The 20,983-nt window shown below is 42.1% G+C and overlaps 2 protein-coding genes across 3 annotated transcripts; one reads left to right on the forward strand and one right to left on the reverse strand.

Annotated features, from left to right (window-relative positions):
- Positions 1-2,695: 2,695 nt before the first annotated feature.
- NDUFA8 (NADH:ubiquinone oxidoreductase subunit A8) lies at positions 2,696-4,843 on the reverse strand (the record flags this gene model as incomplete). 2 transcript variants are annotated; one of them, XM_082008827.1, is made up of 4 exons in its annotated part: positions 2,696-2,891; positions 3,368-3,533; positions 4,549-4,691; positions 4,793-4,843. In XM_082008827.1, 4 exons carry the CDS (start codon positions 4,841-4,843, stop codon positions 2,754-2,756), a joined length of 498 nt encoding a protein of 165 aa, XP_081864953.1. In that variant the 3' UTR covers positions 2,696-2,753. The 2 variants fall into 2 exon arrangements, with proteins under 2 accessions (XP_081864953.1, XP_081864952.1); XM_082008826.1 differs by having other exon boundaries at positions 4,528-4,691.
- A 186-nt stretch (positions 4,844-5,029) lies between these two features.
- On the forward strand, positions 5,030-18,684 carry MORN5 (MORN repeat containing 5; the record flags this gene model as incomplete). The annotated part of the gene is made up of 5 exons (XM_082008887.1): positions 5,030-5,076; positions 5,144-5,291; positions 5,638-5,749; positions 6,676-6,807; positions 18,605-18,684. The coding sequence occupies 5 exons, from the start codon at positions 5,030-5,032 to the stop codon at positions 18,682-18,684; spliced, it is 519 nt and encodes a 172-aa protein (XP_081865013.1).
- Positions 18,685-20,983: the final 2,299 nt, after the last annotated feature.

A 20,983-nucleotide genomic window follows, 5' to 3' on the forward strand; every position in this document is an offset into this window, starting at 1 on the left:
CAGTTTAGCAGAACCATTTGAGATCAGGGTATGCCATACTGCCAGGTGTCCTGGAGGGGGACTTCCTCTTCAGAAGGATACTGCTGTGTTAGTGCCACCCAACTCCACTGCACCAGAAACACACACCCCTACCTTACTGAGATTAGAAATTACACTAGGATTTTACTCTTCCCATCCATAATCAGAAAGAATGGAGCAGGCTCTGCCTAATCTAACCCATGGTATGGCAAGCTACCACGACACTGGCTTAACATTTCATTAATTTGACATGCGATTAGAAGCTCTGGCAGAGCTAAGAGCCTACGACATAACAAATATCACTTCTCACATATTGCCAGTAAAATACCGGTGTTGAATCTGTACGCATCTGCTCTCCACCTGCCAAAAAAATGTCAAGATACATTCTTCAAAAATATTTTTATGGTCTTTACTCAATCTTGACATCCACTTGTTCTAAAGTTTCCAAGAAAACATTACAGCTCCAAAGGGGGCATCTATGTTGGAGTAAAGTCACACAACAATTTTGAACAGAAAGAGCTACATACAGGCGCCGTCCGAAGCGCCAAGAAACAGACCTCTGGCAACACTTTTCACAGAGATTCAGCCAAGAGATAAAGACAAGAAGCAATTATCTCAAAAAGCTTAATGAAAGAAGTGCTCACAGTACAGCTGAATTCTACTTGACTTTCTCACTTCTTTGTCCTCCCCTGCTGTTCTTTCGTACATTCACCTGCCCACTCCTGCTTGAAAGTGAAGTGATAATCTAGGCAAGGAGATAGTTGATTCTGACTTTTAAATGTGGTCAGTGCATCATTACTCGATCAACCGCCTCTGACCCAAGAGGTAGTAGATTCAGCTGTCATGAAACATATGAGCAATCTTAAACATTTGAGGCTGCAGCATAAATCACTATTTTTTTCCTGCTTACAGTACTAGCTCACTTAAGGGTGGGGTTCGTAAAAGGCTGTTTAAAAGTAACTGCCCCCCTATTTATGCATGTCATTCGTTTCAGAAAAAAGGTAATGGGAAAAATACTCTTTAATTATGATTAGGGGCTGACTACTGGAATGCCCATGCCTGTTTATTCAAAAGCAGATGTTCCACAGGGCAATGTTTCATACATTATGCTGACAATAATAAGTTATTAGCAAAACATAGTAAGTAATATCTAAAAAGTCTTTCTGCAAGGTTGCCTAACTATTGGAGTGGGTCAGCACAAAAGATCAGATGTGACACATTAACATCCCAGAACAATTTATCCTCCACTTGCCCAAACCTCATTTCACTCACTCAGCTGAATGTCATTAGACCTCAAGCTTGTCCTAATTTCAGTCTCTGCAGAACAGAGGTTATCCTCTTTCAGTAATACGTGGCTGCTCTGAAACACTGATAGTGATTTGGAAGGAAGCAACTGCAGAGGTGCACACCATCTCACAGATTTAGACAAAGAGCTGCTAAGACAGCACAATACATACATTAAAATGCAAACATGTATGCCATAGCACCTGCTTGGAGTTTCAGTCAACACAGCCAAGCAGGAAGTAGCAAGAACCCATAAGCTACACAGTGCATGAGGTATTTTTAGATAAATGTTACACAATTTTCCCTCCAGCTCCAGGGATCGGAAACATATGCTGCAGCTACAGACCCATTACAGTTTAATTCTACCCCAAACAAGGAGATGGTAAATCTTCAGCTCCTAATAATGGCTAGGCTACTCCAGGAGCAAAGCACTACTCAAGTCTTTGCTATGGTTCAGGCTACACAATCTGGCCCAGAGCAAGCTCAACTGCACGTGGCTTCATGAAAACAAGTTCATTTAATTTTTTCTGACCTTTGTAATAAGGTTCTTGCTATTGGGTGGAGTGGAGGAAAGACTAGGTCTACTTCCTATGAAACACAGGACTTTATTTTTTCTACAATATCTCAAAGAAAGCTGACTTACTCCTCTATCAAAAAGTATCACAGTGAAATAATAATAAGAATCTGCCCCAAACCCCTCAAGTCAGGGCCCTGAGACAGAAGACAGGCTACCTCCTTACACTACTTAATGGGACAGGAAGATCCTGGAGGAGATAATTTTTCCTTAAAGGTGTTGAAAGCTTAGTGTGATCTTTCTGATGAAGTAGCTTGTGGTCCCCCAATTAAAAAAAAAAGGAAGCCACTACCCTAGCTGCACAAGGAATGAGCAGCTGGTAAGTAGAACAATGATCTTTACATCAGAAACAATACTGACCTCATACCTAGCAACATCCACAGATTCAGACTAAATCCTTGCTCCAAGACAGATTTCAAGTTAAACCTATAGTGGAGTAGTCCCTTGGAAAAAAAATCCACAATTATCAATTGCAAGACCAATGGAAGACATTAATGACTTGTTTGTTCTCAAAGTTTCCTTGATCCAAGTGGGAGTGTTCTCAATAAGTAAATAAAGTCTCGCACCAGTTTTTGATTGTTTGAAGTAGTAGTCAAAAGCTCAGGCTACATTTATACACATTTTGAACAAGCCTGGTAGCCACTATCAGGCAACTGTTACTACTAGTATTAAGATGGTCCTAACAGCTATATGACTGCAAAACAGGGTAATACATTTTTTTAGTTGCTACAATGTGTGAGCATGTTTAAAGAAGTCTATAAGCCATGTAACAGTTTGGGGTTCTTTAATCATTGAAGTTATACCCAACGCATACCAGACAATTTACATTTGCAAGCAATACATCTTCATGCTTCAGTTACAGCACAGTCTGCCCACTTTACCAGGACCAGAAAAAGAGCCTACTGCCAAATGGAGAAGGCTTCAGCTCTCCTTCAATGGGTGGATTTGGCTCTGGTCTAGGTCTAGAGTGATAGGCATTCTCAGGCATAGGACGGTCTGTCTTCACTTTTGTGACCTGGAAAGAAAGAAGAAATGATACGACTTTTCGCAGCATTTAACAGAAAAGCTAGATTGAGTCAGAACTTAAAGAACTACAAAGAAGTAACAAATGACACTAAGGACACACTGTTGATCTGATGAGAGTTCCTATCTCCAGAGTACTTCTAAAAAAAGGAAGGGACATTTCACTCATAACTACAGGATAGTTCCACATGTGTGTGAGCTTTGCTCCTAAAGGAAAGGCCTCTGCGCTAGGAAAAGCGAAAACATAGAAGTAAGTGGCTTTTTCTAAGAAAAGTGCAAGTTTTCTGGGAAAGCAACCCTGGAGAACGCTGACAGAGCCTTGACTTCTAGTAAAGCCCACAAGCTTCCAGTCTTGAGTTCATGAATCACCTTCCGGCCAGGAGAGGAGTTTGAGACCTGGTCTGGACAAAACGTCCATAAGAAGGGAGAGAATAATCTGGCTATCAGATCAAAAAGGGATGAAGGTACCTTAGAGAGCTCTCCCAGATCAGGTCTCACCCAGCCCAACTTCTCCAGCACACAGTTATCAAATACTGCCTGCTGCTTTCGGCATCGACGGAGCTCCTGCAAGTTGGTATAGTCAATGCACGTCCAGTACTCAGTAAATGGCTCTGCACAGTGCATCTTAATCTTCCTGTAAGAGATCACAGAAAGAAAATCATTAGCAAGTGTTGTAAATGTAATGTTTTTCTCTCTTACACGTTCAAACCTCAACTTGTGATAAAGTGGTTTTGTAGTTTTAAGTTCTCGGAAACGTTTAAAGTCTTCAGAGAAGTCAGTATTTGAAGCATCATTAAACAGAACTTGATACCAATATCAGTAAAGTTTCTATCATTGTAGCTACAAGTAGGGATAGCAATACGTGGAAGGTATTCCTGCTAGGTAGATGTACATAGCTCCTCCATATGGGATCCCTGTTTTGCCAAGTAAGTTAGCGTACATTATACAATGCTCTAATGCTTCCGAGTTAATTTGGCATCTCAAGCTCAAGACGACATGCTTCAGGCAGAGGTTTCTCATTACTAGCTGCTATACTGGAAGTGGACATGCTCTGAGCTAATTAAACTAGGCCTTTTTCTAGCAACTTAAGAACATGCCACCAGCTCATGCCTTGTTCTACATTTTTGGTCACAAGAGGTAAATTGTGTGTCTACTTGAGCTTTGGCAGTAGTACACCTGTGAAACACGGAGGGGAGACAATGCAAAGCAGAGGTCGGGTTCCAGGATTTCATACTACAGATGCAGAAGGAGCAGGCCTTTCACCACCCCCCAGCATTCCTTTGCTAAGCTAACAAAAACCTGAGCCACCTACTCTAGAGCAGAGGCCACTGAACTTCATATGAAAGGATAAATTAAGGTATAAATAAATAAACAAAACAAAAAAGGGCACGGCCTCTATTCTCAAGAGTTAAAGTTTAAGAAGCAACAATAAAGACTCTGAAGGCCGTGGTGGTAACATTACTTTAATTAAAGCCAGTGACTTCCCAGCGCTGGAATAACAAAGCTCGTCAAGGGCGCACTACACCGGGAGATGCCCCGAAACACCTTCACCTTCAGGCAGACGAGCGCCTGCGGGGCGCCGGGAGGCGGGCGGCCGCCGGGGGAGACTGGCTGGAGGCCCCGCTCACCTGAAGAAGTCGAGGGCGCACTGGTTGACCTGGCGGCCCTCCCGCAGACACTTCCGCGGGTCCTTCTCCTCCCAGCGGCACAGCATGAACTCCTTGTTGGGGCGGTCGCACTGCGCGCCGTAGTGGTGGGCCGCGGCCTTCAGCACGGCCGAGCTGACTGTCACCTGCAGCGGGGCAGAGCGGCAATGGGGGCAGCCCGCCTCGGCGCCGGCCCGCCGCGCTGCCCCGCGGGGGAAGGGCCCGGCGACGGCGGGCGCTCACTCACCTCCTGCACGTCGAGCTCCTCCAGGGAGGGCACCTGCAGGGAGCCGGGCATGGCGGCGGCGCCGCTCTCCTTGAGCTCCCCTCAGCGCCCGCCCGCCACGGCGCATGCGCCGCCGACGGGGGGCGGGGAGCGCGCCTGCGCGGCGGCGACGGGGGGGTGGAGCTTCCTGGCCCCGCGGCGCCCCGGCAGCGGCGGCGTTGCCATGGCGACGTCGCCGCGCCGTCGGGCCGGGCCGCCATGGAGGTGTCGGGCGGCCGTTACAGCGGGGGCACCGTGCGCGGCAGGTGGGCCCGGCGGGGCGCGGGGGGCGCGGGGCCGCCCCCTCCCCCCCAACAGCGCTGTCTCTTCCAGGCTGGAGGGGCAGGGCTCCTACACGCTGCCGACGGGCACCGAGTACCGGGGAGCGCTGAGGGACGGGATGTTTGACGGCGAGGGAGAGCTGCTGTTCCCCAACGGCGGCAGATACCGGGCGGTCTGGCACCGCGGGGTGCCCACGCAGGTATCCCGGGCGGGAGGGGCCTCACCCCGAGGGGCCGCCCCGCCAGGGAGTGGCCCCCGCCTGGAGGCCACGCCGCGGGGAAGGTTTTGGGGTGAAATAAGCAGATTTACGAGCCAAGCCAATTTTTCGTCCTCTCAGCGGCACCACGCAACCGAAGGCGTGAGGGCGAGGCCGCTCGCGGCCGGGCATCCCGCAGACGCGGTGCCCAATGCCGTTTAAGCCCGGGCTGACCCGTGCGCTCGCTCAGCTCAGCTAATGCGCGGTTTTGGCAGTGGGAACACCAGCCTTGTTCGTACTCCATCCATCCATCATGTTTATTAAGTCTGCGCTTGAACGTATTTTGCAGGGGAAATACATTTTTGCAGATGGTCTCGAATACAAAGATAAAAAATGGCATTACTGTGACGGCTACGACAGAAGATTTTATACAGAAATCTGTTCTGGTCTTAAACCAGCAGGTACTGAATTGTGTTTGCGATCCTTAGAGTCTGGAAGGAATTAAACTAACAACTTTGCTTAAGAAAGATTAATTTGGCTACATGAGTAACATGGAGCAGAAATGCTCTGGCTAATTTCAGGACCTGATCATCCGACGCTGCCAGAAGAATGCTGACACCACCTTCCACCCGCTCAGCGCAGGACGCAGCGTTACACCCATAGCGTGGTCCCTTCTGCAGTCATGATCCACAGGACGGGGCTTTGTTATCTACAGCTTTTGATATCCTGATTAACCCTCTCATAATTTCACCTTTCCTGCATTATCCATGTGCTTTTAATATAGAAAAGTTGAGCAAAAGCAATTAATTTACATCCAGTACATCAAATAAAGCTTGAATGAATCTGTCCCGTGTAGCTTTTTAGTAGATACCAAAATAAACATTTGTGTCCAGTCTATGCTTTTGCTAAAGACTTTTATAATATTACTATTTGTCTGTAGTCAAAAGGTGAAAAGATTTGTAAGGAAGAAGTGAGTAAAATATGTAATGCAATAAATAAAATATCCTTCTTTATATATAGAATATTTTAAGGATGACATGCAGCTGTTCTGTGAGGCCAGCAAGAATCTCCCGGCCCCATTTTGGAGTTTGGGGTCATGTTTGTAATGTTAGCTTAGCGGGCTGAATCACAGGACCGTGAATGAGGAAATCTTTTTATTTTGATATCTTTTTATCACACACTTTTTGTGTATGGATTTTTCCATTTTCATTTTCTCCATCTGCAAAATCTGCAAAATGTTTTATAAAATTTATTGCAAGGTAACAATTGTTTTTCTTGCAAATGCCATGGAAATGTAATATTTCTTAGTCATCTTGATCAAAGGCACAAATGCAAAAAAAAAAAACCAAGGCAAAATAAAACAAACCCTTTGGTTTTTTTTCTTCAGGCATTTCTCAGCTTACAAATCTGGATCCTCCCAGAAAAATCCCAGAAGGTTGTTACGACTGTGGTGATGGATTCTATAATCCTGAAACCAGAGTTATCGTTGACTACAAACTCCAGTTTCTGAGAAACGCAGGTATGATTAACTTCTTCTGCAAGGTAAACTAGGATGAGTTTGTTTGTCATATCTTCTCGGAGGTGTGATTAAAGCTAAAACATAAAGAAGTCCATGATTTGGTTCTGTTACCACTGAGTTAAAATATCTGTTACTTATTTATTTTTATCAGCGATTTATGTATCCCCAGAGTTGTATAAATCATCTTTTGCAAAATTACAATGAAGTATTCCCAAGCAGATATGAATAAGTATATTTTATTACCATTTGGTATGTTAATCTCAGGAAAATCTTCAATCTCTTCCATTATGATCTCAAGCGAGGGAGTGGTTGTAAGGTGTACATCATTGATCCTGAAAGCTAATAAACTCTGTGTTGTGAACCAGCAAAGTGCTTAAGCATGTGCTTAATCTCTACATGTTAGAATAGTCCGTTTTATTGAAATGAGTCTTAGGGCTGTGTTTAAATACCTTGCTGAAGAGGAAACTTCCTTGACACCTTGGAGAGCTGTGTTTTGAGTAGAGTCTGGCAAATACTGGGTCTCGTGGGTAAGTCCCCAAATCAATAAGCCTTGGGGAAAATCAGTTCTCATCAAGCCAAAAGAGAAACTTCAAATTAAAAACACACAGAAGATTCCCAAACAGTTGACATTGGAATAACTCAAAAATGTAATCTGACCTGAAACAAATGCTTTGTATTCTGGCTATTTAACCTTCACGTTTATCGTCTTTTTAGTGCAGAATTTTTTTAAATTAAAATGATTTCTGAAAGCAACCACCCACCCCACTTTTTTCCCCCCAATGTCCAAATTGCAAGACCTGGTTTTTCTAGAAGACAGAACATTTCGTTTTCAGTGTGCCACAGTTTAACAGTTTTGTTGCTTGGAAACTCCATTTTTCAGCAAATTTACTATTTGTTGAAAAAAAATCTGCTCAGCTCTACTTTCAAGAGCTGTTATAAGTATGCACTGTGATATTGGAGGGGGGAAGCAAAGGGGGGGTTAAATGAATTGGAGATACCATCTGCTATAAAATATACCCTATGATACATGGCCTATTTTATAAACGTTGAATAAAAACTGATCTAGATTATTACAAATGGCATTGATCCAAAATACTGGAATGCAGTGGGCCTACTGATGAGGAAGATAAGCAACATGCTTTCCAAAAACACAGGAACCTACACAGATTAGTACAGGAGGGAACGCCTTGGAATTCAATTTATTGTTTTTTAATCTGTTCTTTGAACTCATTGTCCTTTATGACATTTATCTCAAACCCTACAAATTATATCAATCAATATTCACTAACCAGAGCAGCGCAGCATGCAGTCTGACGGAGTCGTTGGAGATGTGCTTTGTGCGGCCGTTCCATTGAGAGCCCTGTACACAAAGTTAAACTTGTTGATGTGAGTGTGAAGAAGGAATGTGTCATGTAGGCCAGACCCTTCCTCTCAAGAACATGAACACAATTGAAAAACCCGGCACTTGTTCAACATCAGAGGAACTCTTACCGCCCCAGGAGAGATGATTCAGGGCACAAGGCCACTGCAGTAAAGAAAAAAAAAATAAAAAACCCCAGCTGTAAGCAAAAGAAACTGAGGAAGAGGCTGGGATGACAGGGAACAGATCCAGAATTACTCCATTATAGGCTGGGCAGGAAGGAGCAGGAAAACCTCCAGGCTTCCAGCCAAGTCTTGAAAGCATCAAAAGCAGATGGTAGGAAGCTTTCAGGAAGTTCTTACAACAGCTTGACAGGTTTACCAAAATGACACTATCTTCCTCAGGTCTGGCAGCAGGCTTTCAGAATGCTCCAGTTCTCACCTTTCACCCTGGCCCTATATGAAGCAATTTCTGATTGTTTCTCGGCTGTTTGTGAAAGAGAGCAAGGAAGCATAGAGCCTTGGCACTGACTTGCCTTCAAACTGGCAGCATCCAGGTACCATTCCAGAAGAGAACAGACACTGGTTGAAACTACTGAGTTTGTTTCCACCACTTCTTTGTCAAGATGAGCGCATGTAGAGTACCGCGGAGACTCCCGTTAAATTTGGCAAGCCTTGCATTTCACTAGCGTGGAGGTCTGATACTCATTTACTTAAAGAGCTCTTACTGTTAAAGCAGTGCAAAGGCCCATCATGAAAACATAATCAGGCCCAGGGAATGAAATGACAGCAACAGTTTTGTTATACGGTTTTATCTAACAAAGTTTTCCAAATTCTCATTACAGTCTTGCAGTTATTACTCCATCCCTAAACCTCTGCTTCCTCAGGGATGCTCAAATTTCTCTTGATTCTCCATGTGTTCTTCAATCTTTTCTTTCTTCCAGTATTGCAACGTACGCAAAATTGGACACATAAATAAGAATGGGAATGCTCATTTGTAAGAAGATACGTTGTTTATTTTGAATAGATACTAGGACTAGACTCCTGTTTCACTAAGAGTATTACTTCCCCCACCACCCCCCCAGAAATAGGACTCCTGGCACCTTTGTAACACAGTTTGGTCAATAGAAAGATGGGAAGATTTCCCAATTTTTCAGTGAGAAGTAGAAAATACATGATGTTATGTTTAATGCAAAGCAGGGAGGTACAAGAAGAGCAGTGACATTCAGGTTTTAGGACCCCTGAAAGCCCATAGCTTTCAAGGAGAAAATACCATCAAAAATAGAAATTTTGTTCTACTGAGATGGAAAAGGTTAGAGGAGATTGCCTGGGTCACCTCTCTTTTGATGAAAAGCAAAGATACTTGTGATGAAAATGGCTCTATTTCTCCTGTGGTTCTCCAAAGGATGGTCTAAATAATATAAAACATGCCTTTGCTCTTTGTAATATGAGAATATTTGTGCTACTACTTTCGTATTCCATCTTCGGGTTTAATTAGTATGGGTATGGTGCATAGGGTAGCCTTCTATACTGCAGTCAATATTACCTGAAATACATGCATCTTTTTATATAACATCAAGAGCAGGAAGACACAAAGCCTGCCTTTACGCTAAAAGCTCAGTCAGGTAACTGAATTAACTCCATGTTATTATGAGCAGGATTAGGCCCAGAAAACCAGGACAAGTCTTATTAAGAGGAGATTTTTTGGTGTTGCTGCAAGCCCAAAGCAGCCAGCAATCAGTTAAAGATTTCTACAAGCCTGAAAGTCACGTAAAAAGCAGCAATAAAAATGTTGCTGCTTTAGGAATCATTATGAGCTGAAAAAGTCAAGATTCAAGAACATTATTTTATTATAGTTTAGAAAAGTCTGGGTTTAGAACGTCTAAGGTTCCTTGGTTGTGAGGCTGACCCAACTCCACAGGCACGAGTGCGAAGTCATTTTGATTCTAAGCCTTAATAATCACAGACTTACAGTTTCCTCACGTTGTTAACTTGGGATGAAGGTTCTCATGCTTGGTCTGAAAGAATTTAGAAGCAAATTTTTTTTGAAAGTCAGCAGTGATGTGTGCATCCATTTCAGGTTTATCCAAGTATGCAAACCCATGAGATAAATCTCCTACATTTAGACTTTTTTGTCTTGCAACTCAGATCTGACTTGCACCAAGTGCTTTTTGGGAAATGTAGACTTTGACTTGTCTGAAAAATGTAGTTGAGAAACAGAGCCATAACCACTAAATAATTACTCAGGGTAATATTTCTGTACCTACCCTCATGTACCCCAAATACATGCAGATGTTTGCGTGCTCTTTCTCATAAACTACTGGAGAATTGGGTGTGGGATGAGGACCTGGCAATTTTTCAGGCCTGGAGTATTTCTGGAAAAAAGACAGCAAGTTTAACTTAAAGTCGACTGTGGTGCAGGAAAAAAGATTGACTGCACTTAGGGATCATGCACGGAGCTTTATTCCCTGTTCTTCTTTGAAATTGCCCATTCTGATGATGGAGGGAGTGGATGAACAGTCTGATTCCAGGCTAGTCCCTAGTCATTGCCTAAGAATGTAAGAGTTGTTTTGGCAGATGCCCTTAGCAATGGAGAGGAAAGCCCCAGCAATACACATACAGAGGGAATATAGTATTTTTGTTCGAATGAATTTAGCTTCCCATAGATTTAAATGTCTACTTATAACGCAGGACCATTTAATCTTTTGTACATTTGTTTCTTTTTTATTTGACTTAAGATACTGAATTTAGATGAGGTTTGGTTCCTACATATTGAAACTCTTAAAAGCTCTTCAAATAATTGTTCTTTGGATACTTGTTAAGCTAAAGAAATCAGTTTTGATCGGCAGCAAAAGTTCATGCTATTTTAAGTGCAATGCTATAGCTATTTTCTGTTGTATATTTAATCATTTTGAATTATATGTCATGTAAAAGATTTTAGCTCTGGGGCATTTGCCAGATGGCTGATTCTGCATTTCACACAACAAAAGAAATAATGTTTGTGTAAAGCTCTTAAAAATAGTTGGTAATCAGTATATTCTACAACGAATAGGATCCAGACCTGTTTGGAAAAAAAAACCCCCAGCTTTTGCAGAAATTAATTTAGAGGATTTGGTCTCTACCTCTGGGCTCTGAACAAAACAAATTGTGTCTATTGTTTGCTGATTTTTTAACATTTAACAAGTTATCAGAATTGTAAATTTTACTCATTTTTATGTTAAATGCCATTTATTGCAATCCATTGATCTTTTTCTCTTTACTTTGGCTGACAAACTTATTTCTGAAAACAGTGTTTTGTAAAGCAGAGAGCCAATACTACTCTCCGTTTACACAAGTAGAGCATACGAATGTGAGTGGCCCTTTGCTTTTCTTGCAACAGCTGGAACACTTGCCCTTTTTACTGCTAACTCCTCTTTCTGGCCTCTTCGATTCACATACCTCCAAAATACCATTGCAAAACATATTTTCTCTCTCTGCCATGGCACTCAGCTTGTTTTCTTTGCCCGCCAGGCTCTACACAAGTCCATGCAAATTCACCTTTTGGTCTTGTCTCCTCCATCTCCCATATACTCTTGCGTCTAGTCCCAGGACATAGTTTTTCTACCCACATTTGTACAATTCCAGTTTTCTGGTACTTGCTTTCCAGACTCACTGCTTCTATAACAGTCAGAAAAGTTGAAAAATATTACATTAAAGGGAAGGTTAGAAATTGCGTTATAGCTCTTCCATCTGGATCTCCAAGTGTCGCTCATCTATCTTTTCCTATTTTTTAGTTAGATAGCTTTTCTCCTGCTGTGAGAGCTTTGGACCTAAATAATCTCCAATGCTTAACAAATAAATTAGTTGAGGAGCCAAATCTTAGAAGGAGGAGAGGCAGAACATTAGCAAGTATCAAACTGGGGACTGCTGAGTGGGCAAGGCAAATGAATGAGTACTGAAGTGAAGATGGCAGAAGGAAATTGAGTCTACTTAATGTAAGAGAAGACCCCAGACTCCTACAAGACATAGCTTCATGTCTATTCTTACTCTACCCTAAACACATTTTAAAATGTTGGACCAATTCTCCTACCCATCATATGCTCTTTTCATATCTTTTTATATAGAAATGTGTTAAGATCAGGCACATTTTGAATGCCATTGCAAAATGCATACTTTCCCGGTGTCAAAGCCTGCTCAGGTGACAGAGATATTGGAGACTTCTTATCCATGTAACCAAGAAAGTGGGTTTAGATTAAATTTGGCTTACATGTTTTAATATAAAATATCCTCCATTCAGTAAAATATATATGAATCAATTTGATTTATATTCAATACTATAACCAGCAGTGATAATATTAATATATGCATCACGGTGTAGGTTACTACAGTAATTTCAGTAGCTATAGCTTTTGCAGATATATTGTTCCTTGTGGTTTCCTGGTCTCAAAATACTTATCATTTTGAAAACTGTGAAACTTTCAGTTCCAGACAGTGGCATGCCAAGAATAACAACTTTGTTTGTGTGCTAGCCATCCCATTGTGAATCCATTAGATAGGTTATACACAAGTCTTATAGGCACTTATATTCAACTATACACTTTGTGTGAAAACAAGTTTTACAAGAGATGGAAAGTTCATTTGGGGGCCATTTTGGAATTACGGTAATTAAAAGTAAATGGAAGGGTGAGAATTTATGGGTGAAAGCAAAGGTTAATTGAAAACATATTTTCCATTTTCTTGCCAGCCTTGATGTTGGTGGGGTCAGGTGCAGTAAGGAAAGTGGCACTAGGGACCCGGAGGGGGCAGTGGAAATGAAAGGGGTGTGCCAGCCAGAATCCATGGCTGAGATGCTATCACATGCGATTGTAATTGTGTAGTGGAAGAACATGATAAACTGCGCTGCGGGTGATGGGAGGAGTCAGGAATGCGAAAGAATTAAATGATATTGTTGTTTACAATGGTCTGTGTGTGCTTGGCTCTGTGCAAACAGAGAGGAAACTCAGCTCTTGTTCAAGAATCATCTACTGTAAACACACTCTCTTACAAACCATGGTCATGGAAAGCTGCTCTTACCACATGGCTGTGTCCTCAGGGTGCGCTGGAGCTGTGGGCCTGGCTGTCCTGATGGAGGGACATACCAGGGCACAGCTACTCCCATCCTTGCTCACACGGCCTTTAACAGAAGTGAGAGTGGACGAAGGGATGATGCACACTCACATCTGGTCCCAACTCACCTTTGGGCAGAGGAGGGAGCCAAGGGTCTGAATTTTGGAGTGCATCGGGGAGTGCATCAGGACCCCAGTGTAGACACCAGGAACCCATACAACTACAAAGTGTGTCTGAAGACCTAACAGAGTCAGACAAGGTTCTTAAGGTGAAGGATGTAGGTTTTTTTCCCTGTGCAAAGCCGCTAGGTACTCTAATTTCAATGCAGTACATCTTCCTGTGCACCTCTAGGTGGTTTCCTGGGAAAGCGTTAGTTAAGAGGACAAATCCGGAAGCCCACGCCACAATACTGCTGTTTGCTGACAGTCTCCACGCTGCATCATGGCTGACACCTAAGCATGCAGAGTCCTAAGAAGTCTCTCACAGCTGAGGTTTCCATAAGCTACACAGAAATGCGATAGCTAAACCCAAATAATTCTAAACTTTGCAACATGCATTTAATATAGGAAGATTAGATGCACCTAAATTACAGTGTGTTTTCAAGTTGTCCCTTGGAAGCACCCTGAAGCAAGCCCACCCTGAATTTTCAGCTGTTTCTAATCCCAGTTGAGAGATAAATCTGGAGAGCGTAGTTGGGAAATTCTCTTCTGCCACTACTTCTAGACTGAACATTGAAAATTAGACAAGTGGTTTCATTTTGCAGAGATGTTGAGCTGAAATCCACTGATTTAAGTGGGCTGCAGTTTGCGCTCCCCATGGAACACACCTAACAGCATTTCTGACAGACACCTGTTTGGACTTTGCTGGCATTTGGTGCTTTCCCTAAAGCCACCCAAAGTAAGGGAGAAACTTGCAAAGCCATGTTTGTTGAGAAGAACTGATTTTGCAGTGGGCTACTTACAGGAACACACTACAGCTAACAGTTAATTGGGTCTTTTGTGTCTAAAAAGACTCTACCCAAACTGACCTGTTGACTGTGTAGACACTGTCCAACAGTAGATCAATAGGACTTGCACCCCTGATTAATCATCTACGGTGGGCAGATGCTGTTTCTGGGGATCAGTTGTGCAGGTGGCTACCAGGGTTGGCTCCGTATGCCTCTGCCTGCTTAATGAAAACAGCCTGAATTAATTACAAAAATAAAAGAGAAGCTATCCCAGTTTGGGCTGGCTGAGGATCTTGCCCACAATATTCAAAATATATTTTGTGGCTGCTAGAAAACTGATCTTATTTTTGATTGAGACACAAGAAAATAACTAAAAAGAATCAGTCAATATTTACGTATATTCTAACAGCTCATCCACTAAGATCTCTCGCTAGCTCTCTGTTCAAGATTTCAATGATATGTCATGATAATAATCATTATATTTCACTAACTTTGGAAGAAATAACTTATTAACATTTACTAACTGAAGAGGGATACACCAGATTGCAACAAAATTTTCAGACAAAGCTTTTTTTCTTTACCTTCAAGTATCAACATGGTTAGTCCTGTTTCAGCAAAGTCTGTTCCATGAGTGTATATTCTACTGAGGAAAATATAAAAAAATGGATAAACTTTTAAAGATGAATGTGCTGACACAAAATTCAGCACACAACATGAAGAACCCCATACTACCTAATTGTGCACAGGATGATAATTTACCACTGATTAAAGAGTTTGTATTTTTTTCAAATCTTTTTTAAAGGGAAAATTACTTCTGAAGGTGAAGATGTGCTTAGACAATCATATTAACATATTCAAACAATTGCAATTTGCAAAATAGTAATTACAACTCACTATCTGGTAGCATTAATCAAACTTCAAGGTTTAATTCCATTTTAAATATTGATGAAATGTGATTCTCCAATCTAACCCTGGTGTTGCAGGGTTATGGAAGCAGCCAGTGACAGAAAAAGAGGAACGTGTAGTTAACAAGCAGCTGCCACAAAGAAGGATCGGCATCTGTGATTTAAATTGTTAGCTGCACAGTCAGGTAGAGTGTAAAAAGGGTAGTCAAGAGGCTGTTAAGTCCATTGCTGCCAATTACTAACAATCAGGGAGGAGCTTTAAGACTTGTTCAGTACAATAAACCCAGTTTGTCTTGTTTCAGGGGTTACTACTGAAGAGGTTGCAGCTGCACTGATTCAAATAGCCCTAAAACTACAGTAATTATCAACCAGTCTTCTTTAGTGTAGCAAAAGTATGTTTTACCATAGCTTAACTCTTTACATTCTAATATTTCCCTGCCTCTTCTCACATAGCTAGCCCTGGAACCATTCTCATCTCTGGGTTTGTGGTTCTTCTCACTATGCTGGATCAATTCTTTCATTTCGTTTCCCCTTACCTAGACCAAAGACCAATAGCACGGTACATGGGGTTGGATGGCAATTCTAGGGATTTGATTTAGGCTATTTTTTGGAATACCAAGTCATTACATCTATTTTTCCTTTTCATATAAAAAGTTGAAACTCATATAGCTCATTCATTTTTTACATCTGATTAAACTATATGCAAGTTAGGCGGTGCTTATGAACATGTATTTAATTTGCATGAGACCAGATCACTGCATGAACCAAGGCATTTTGGGATGGGTTCAGGGAGGCTAAAATTCCTAGAGCGACCCGCCTCGTGCACTCTCCTAGGAGACCATGAAAACCCAGCGTGCAGACGGAAACAACCTAGGCAAACCAAGGAAGTGTTGGAAACCTGTTAAATGAAGCCAAGTTAGCACCTGCCTTTCTTAGAGCTTATACCCTTGATGCTCGGTGAAGTGAGCGCTGCAGATTTCTCGCTGGGAAGGCAAGCTGATTATTTCTAGTACTCAGGCGAGCCAGGTATATCTGTACCCAAATAGAAGCTAGACAGTGGTGATGTATAGCGTGTGTAAGTTTTGTTTATTCCTTCACCGTGGCAGAAATAGACAAAGTTTCATTTTCTTGCGGTTATGACAAGCTCAGATAAACTATTTTTTTTAGTTAAGGCGATTCCAGCTAAAATCACGGCGCTACCCGGGCTGGACAATATGTCTTATAGCCGAGGCTCACGTGATCACGTCATTACCGTGCTGGAACACCTAGTGCATAGAACAAAAGCCAGTGCGTTGATTATGGCTTTGACGGTGTTTTTAAGAAAGCTTAAGGACCACATTTGCATTCCTGCTGCAGCCCGCAGTGGAATCTCTGCCTCTGTATGGGTTGCGTGGTCTTTAAGAAAGATTCAGTGCTTATCTCTCTAATTTTCCTTTTAGCATATTTTTCAGCGTTTATTTTGTCATAGTTTATGCCCAGATAAGAAATGTGCCATCAATAGAGTATTTTGGTACGGACCTATTGATTCACAGGTACAGGGAATAAAAAAGAGATCACGTCAGTGAAACACCGAAAGAGCTGAACTTAGCCATTCTATCCAAACGGTAACCATTTCTCAGTCATTAAAGCAAGCCTACAGCCTGAGCTGTTGGAACAATGGCAGCGCAAGTGCGTTCTCCAAAAGGCTCACGGTCACTGGGGCACTGCTCAAAGGTGGGTGCTCAGCACCAAAACCGAGCTTTTGCAAGCCAGCACCCGCAGGTGGGAGACAAGAGGGTCGGTAGGCACAAGCCAGCACTTTGTCTGGAAACCAGTGACTGGATGCAAAGAGCAAACTGGAGAGCAGGCTCTTAGGGAAAACCTGCCATGATTCACCGGCCTTTCTGACTCCTGGCTGTCAAGGGTGGCAGACGAGTGCTGCCCTTCAGGCAAGGGACAAATGCCTTGGCACGTGCTTTCCTTAAGCCTGCTTTTACCAGGATGCCAACAGAGCGGCACCTTAGGAGACGCGAAGGCACGCACTCGACTCGCTCGGCCGGGAATGAGAAAAAGGGGAGGGTAGCGTGAAAAAATAAAAAGGAAGAAAAAAGGGAAGACAAAGCGGACTCGATTCAAAACCCACTGCAACCAATAAGATTAACCCCCAAGCTTGGAGACTTGTGCATCAGACCTATTTGTCACATACCCTTCTGTGAACTTTCACTTCTTAGATCAGCACAACTTCATTCCCAGGACTTTCCTACCTTTTGCATTTCAAATGCTACGATGTCGCTTTAACCTAAAGGTACAACTCCACAGTCAAAAGATCTCCATCCAAATTTGACTCCTTACAAGCAACACGCTTCTTTCTCGATCCATTTTGAGCTACCTAAGCAGGGCGCTCGGCGGTGCAGGGCAGCTGTGTAACTAAATGGGATTATGTGCTATGCCACGCGACGGCCACGGTGCCAGGATTACGGCCCCCCCAGCTCCATCCTTCTCGTAATCATCTATTCTTTCAGGTAATAAGGGCTGCTGCAAACCCCTTAAAATTTAGATGCAAGGCCGGTTAGAAACACACGTCACAAGCAGCTAATAGGAATTTGTTAAGACAGTGGTAAACACAAGAAGCAGCTCCAATACATTTCATTTATATAAAAATAAATACAGGTACTGTTTTAAGTAATACTTCGATTATTTTCAAAGCTTTTTGAAGTTAGTTTTTCCTGGTCTACTACACAGATCTCTTTTCCCCTACACAAACTCAAAAGAAAAGGCTGCAGAACACTTTTTGGAGACGAGACTATTTAAATCCCTGGAATTAAGAAGCCACAACTTAACATTTGCCAACGTATTTTTTTGTAATCATGTACAAAATTGCTATTCAAACTTTGCTAGACAGTTGTTTTTCCCTACATTGTCTTTGATTTTTTTTCTTTCCACACTGTCATTATGCTCTGAGAATAAATGACAGACATGAATCCTAACAAGAGACACAGAAGATGGTCTAAAATACGTCTATCAGCCACTATATCAGCTTATCGATACCTCTCATAACGCACATTTTAAGAACAGCAATGACAGAAAAGCTGGAAGACAAGAACCTAGGTTTTGACTATAGATTTTTCTTTACCTTCGCTTTTCATAAACCAACAAGCAACACAGATACAGTATTTAAAAAATGTGTATCTTCATTTCTGATAGTTGCAACATATGTCCTGACAAAAAGTAAAAAAATCAAAATATATACATGTAAATCTCATAGTTCTGCCCAAGCTAATCCTATCAAACAGACAAATAATCAGAGTCATTGCTATAGATCCAGTGCCTCCTGCCTTGACAAATTCCAACACAACAGCATACAATCTTTTAAAGAAACAAAAAAATGTGTTCTAAGAGATGCCAATGGCTAAAAATGGATTTATTTCTCAAAGGAAAAATTGCTTGTTGGAGCTGGACCCTCGTGATGCGAAGAGCAGCTCTGACACAGTGATATTTGGTGTTCTCTCTGTCTCCCTGTTAGATGATGATGAGCATGAATGGATCATCCGGACCTGCCGGAAAGCTTGGGATGAAACAAGTGAACATAAACTGAAACCATGAAAACAGTTTTTGCTAGACGATAGTATTCCAAAGCAGGTAATCTGATTCACAATAAATCTAATTTGTCCTTGTGGATTTGTCTCACCCTTTGCCTCTACAGGAATATAATCTTTCTGTCATCTTTGTCAGCACAAACAAAAATGGAAATAATCATTTAATCAGTCATGCTGAGAAAAAGCCGTGGAAAAAAGCAGACTGTACTCACAATAATATTCCTGAGAGGTGTGTAGTGTAGTATATACACACGTTATTAAGCCTGAAAACAATTTGTTAAAAAGAGTGCCTCAGATTCAGTGTTGAAGTCATTCAAATCCATCTTAATCAACATTATTTTCCCAGATTTTAGTTAGCTGTCCTGGTGAATTCCTTTCCTCTCTTTTTGCTCAGTACTTTGATATTGATTGATCATTGTAATAATGTACACCAGAGGTATTCTTTAATGACTGGTTTGCTAACTAGGAAATTATATCCATTTACTACGAACGTTTGTTGAACTCTCCTGAAGCCAGAGTTTAACAAAATAATAAATGAGGAAAACTGGGTGGGTTGCTGCTTGATTAGTAAGCCAGAAAGTATTTAAAAATAAAATAAAATGGAATTACATCATTTTCTGGATGTAAGTGCCAGCACTTCTACTTGCATTAACTTTATTTATTACACAAATAAGACATTTACAAAGCACAACATTAAAAGTATGTAACAAAACAGACATTGGTTTTACAAAAAAGTGCTTACAATTTAGTTTTACTTTTTTAAAATAAATATTAGTCTTGACTGTCCACTCATTCAGAGAATTTTTTTTTTTTACCATTGTAGCCAAGACATGCAGAATTGCAACATGCTACAACAAAATGATTGGTGGATGAAATAAAACTGGTGTGTCTATAGTTGGCATCCTACAGGTATAGCACTGATAGTAGTGCAGGATTGGTTCCCACTCCCCTGTCCCAACTAGTAAGTTGTGTAAGCACCTTTAGCTCGGGCATTGGGGTTAACCAGCATGAGCAAAAAAAAAAAAAAAAATTGGTAATAAAAGTGTAAACCGTTCCACTTTCAGACCCTCGCCATATTTAGTGACCTTATTAAACTTGAATGAAAGGCCTTTCACTGGCTATCTTCGTTGGATTTTGTCTGCAAAGGGTTTTGTAAATAGCAACTGGAAAAGTTTAGTACGTGGAGTCTGCATTGCTGCACCAGAACCCATTTGGCAATTACTGAATAAACTAAGAAAATGAGAATGATTTTAATTTTTTTTTTTTAATCTACAGACAGGAGATGAATGCAAATGACCTGAGATAAGGTTTGGTTCAGTGGCAACAGTCAGTGTGAAATATGTTGTGAAACAATGTATTGAATAAATTAGAGGATTTCTTACATTCTTGGTACAGTTGAGTATTTTCCATACACGTAATTAGCTCTAAAACTGCACAAGCTGAATTGCTTCCAGTTTTTGCAAACAATTTGGGCTTAATATAAACAGAGCCTGATTTCTGAATTAGCAAAGCTGCTCCTGGCTATTTATGGGGGAGTGCCCCGGAGCACAGTCCGTGCGGGGCGGTTCGCCCCATGGGCGGTGGCGAGTCCGCTTCCACCGGAGAGAAGCACCTACGCTCCCTCGGCCCCCGCTCCGCACTCCGGTCCCGTCAGTGGTATCAGTGATCAGGACGTTGATATACAGTACGTTTCACAAGTGGGGTTTTTTGATCAGTAACTAAGCTGATATTTAGCAGATACGTATTTAATACTTTCCCTTTCATTGCACCGCCGAGACAGAAGAGAAACGCATCAAACCATTTTCTCCCTCAACAAAACGCTGTGGAAATCTCGCATACTGTGGGATGTCAGCTCAAGTTACAGCCTGAAGTCTCTCCTTCAGTCTTAAATGGAACAGCCACCCATTCGTTTATGGCACTAATTCCACAACTAAACGATCATTAGGATGCGCGAGCCCAAACGGAGAAGAAAGTCGGGCCCCAGCGACCCTGCCGACCACCACCAGCGTCTCAGGGCTATTGCGCGTGGACGCAGCGATCCACTTCAACCTCGTGGTTACAAATGCCGGGAACCAGAACACTCCACCGACAGCCAACAAAGGGAACGTCCGTCCTTCACTCATTGCTACGGACAAGGACAAAAGCGACGGCAACTGGTGACTGTCGCCTCCGCGAGGGGACACTCCTGCAGCAGCGGTTCCAGCCAGGTCAGGCGTGCGGAGTGCCTTGTGGCGCTGGCTACGCGCTGGAAATGCTTATTCGCGTGTCAGCAGGTGACAATAATACTTTGCGGACTTAATTTTCTC

This window comes from Phaethon aethereus (assembly GCF_964289735.1).
Source record: "Phaethon aethereus genome assembly, chromosome: 20".
NCBI lineage: Eukaryota > Metazoa > Chordata > Aves > Phaethontiformes > Phaethontidae > Phaethon > Phaethon aethereus.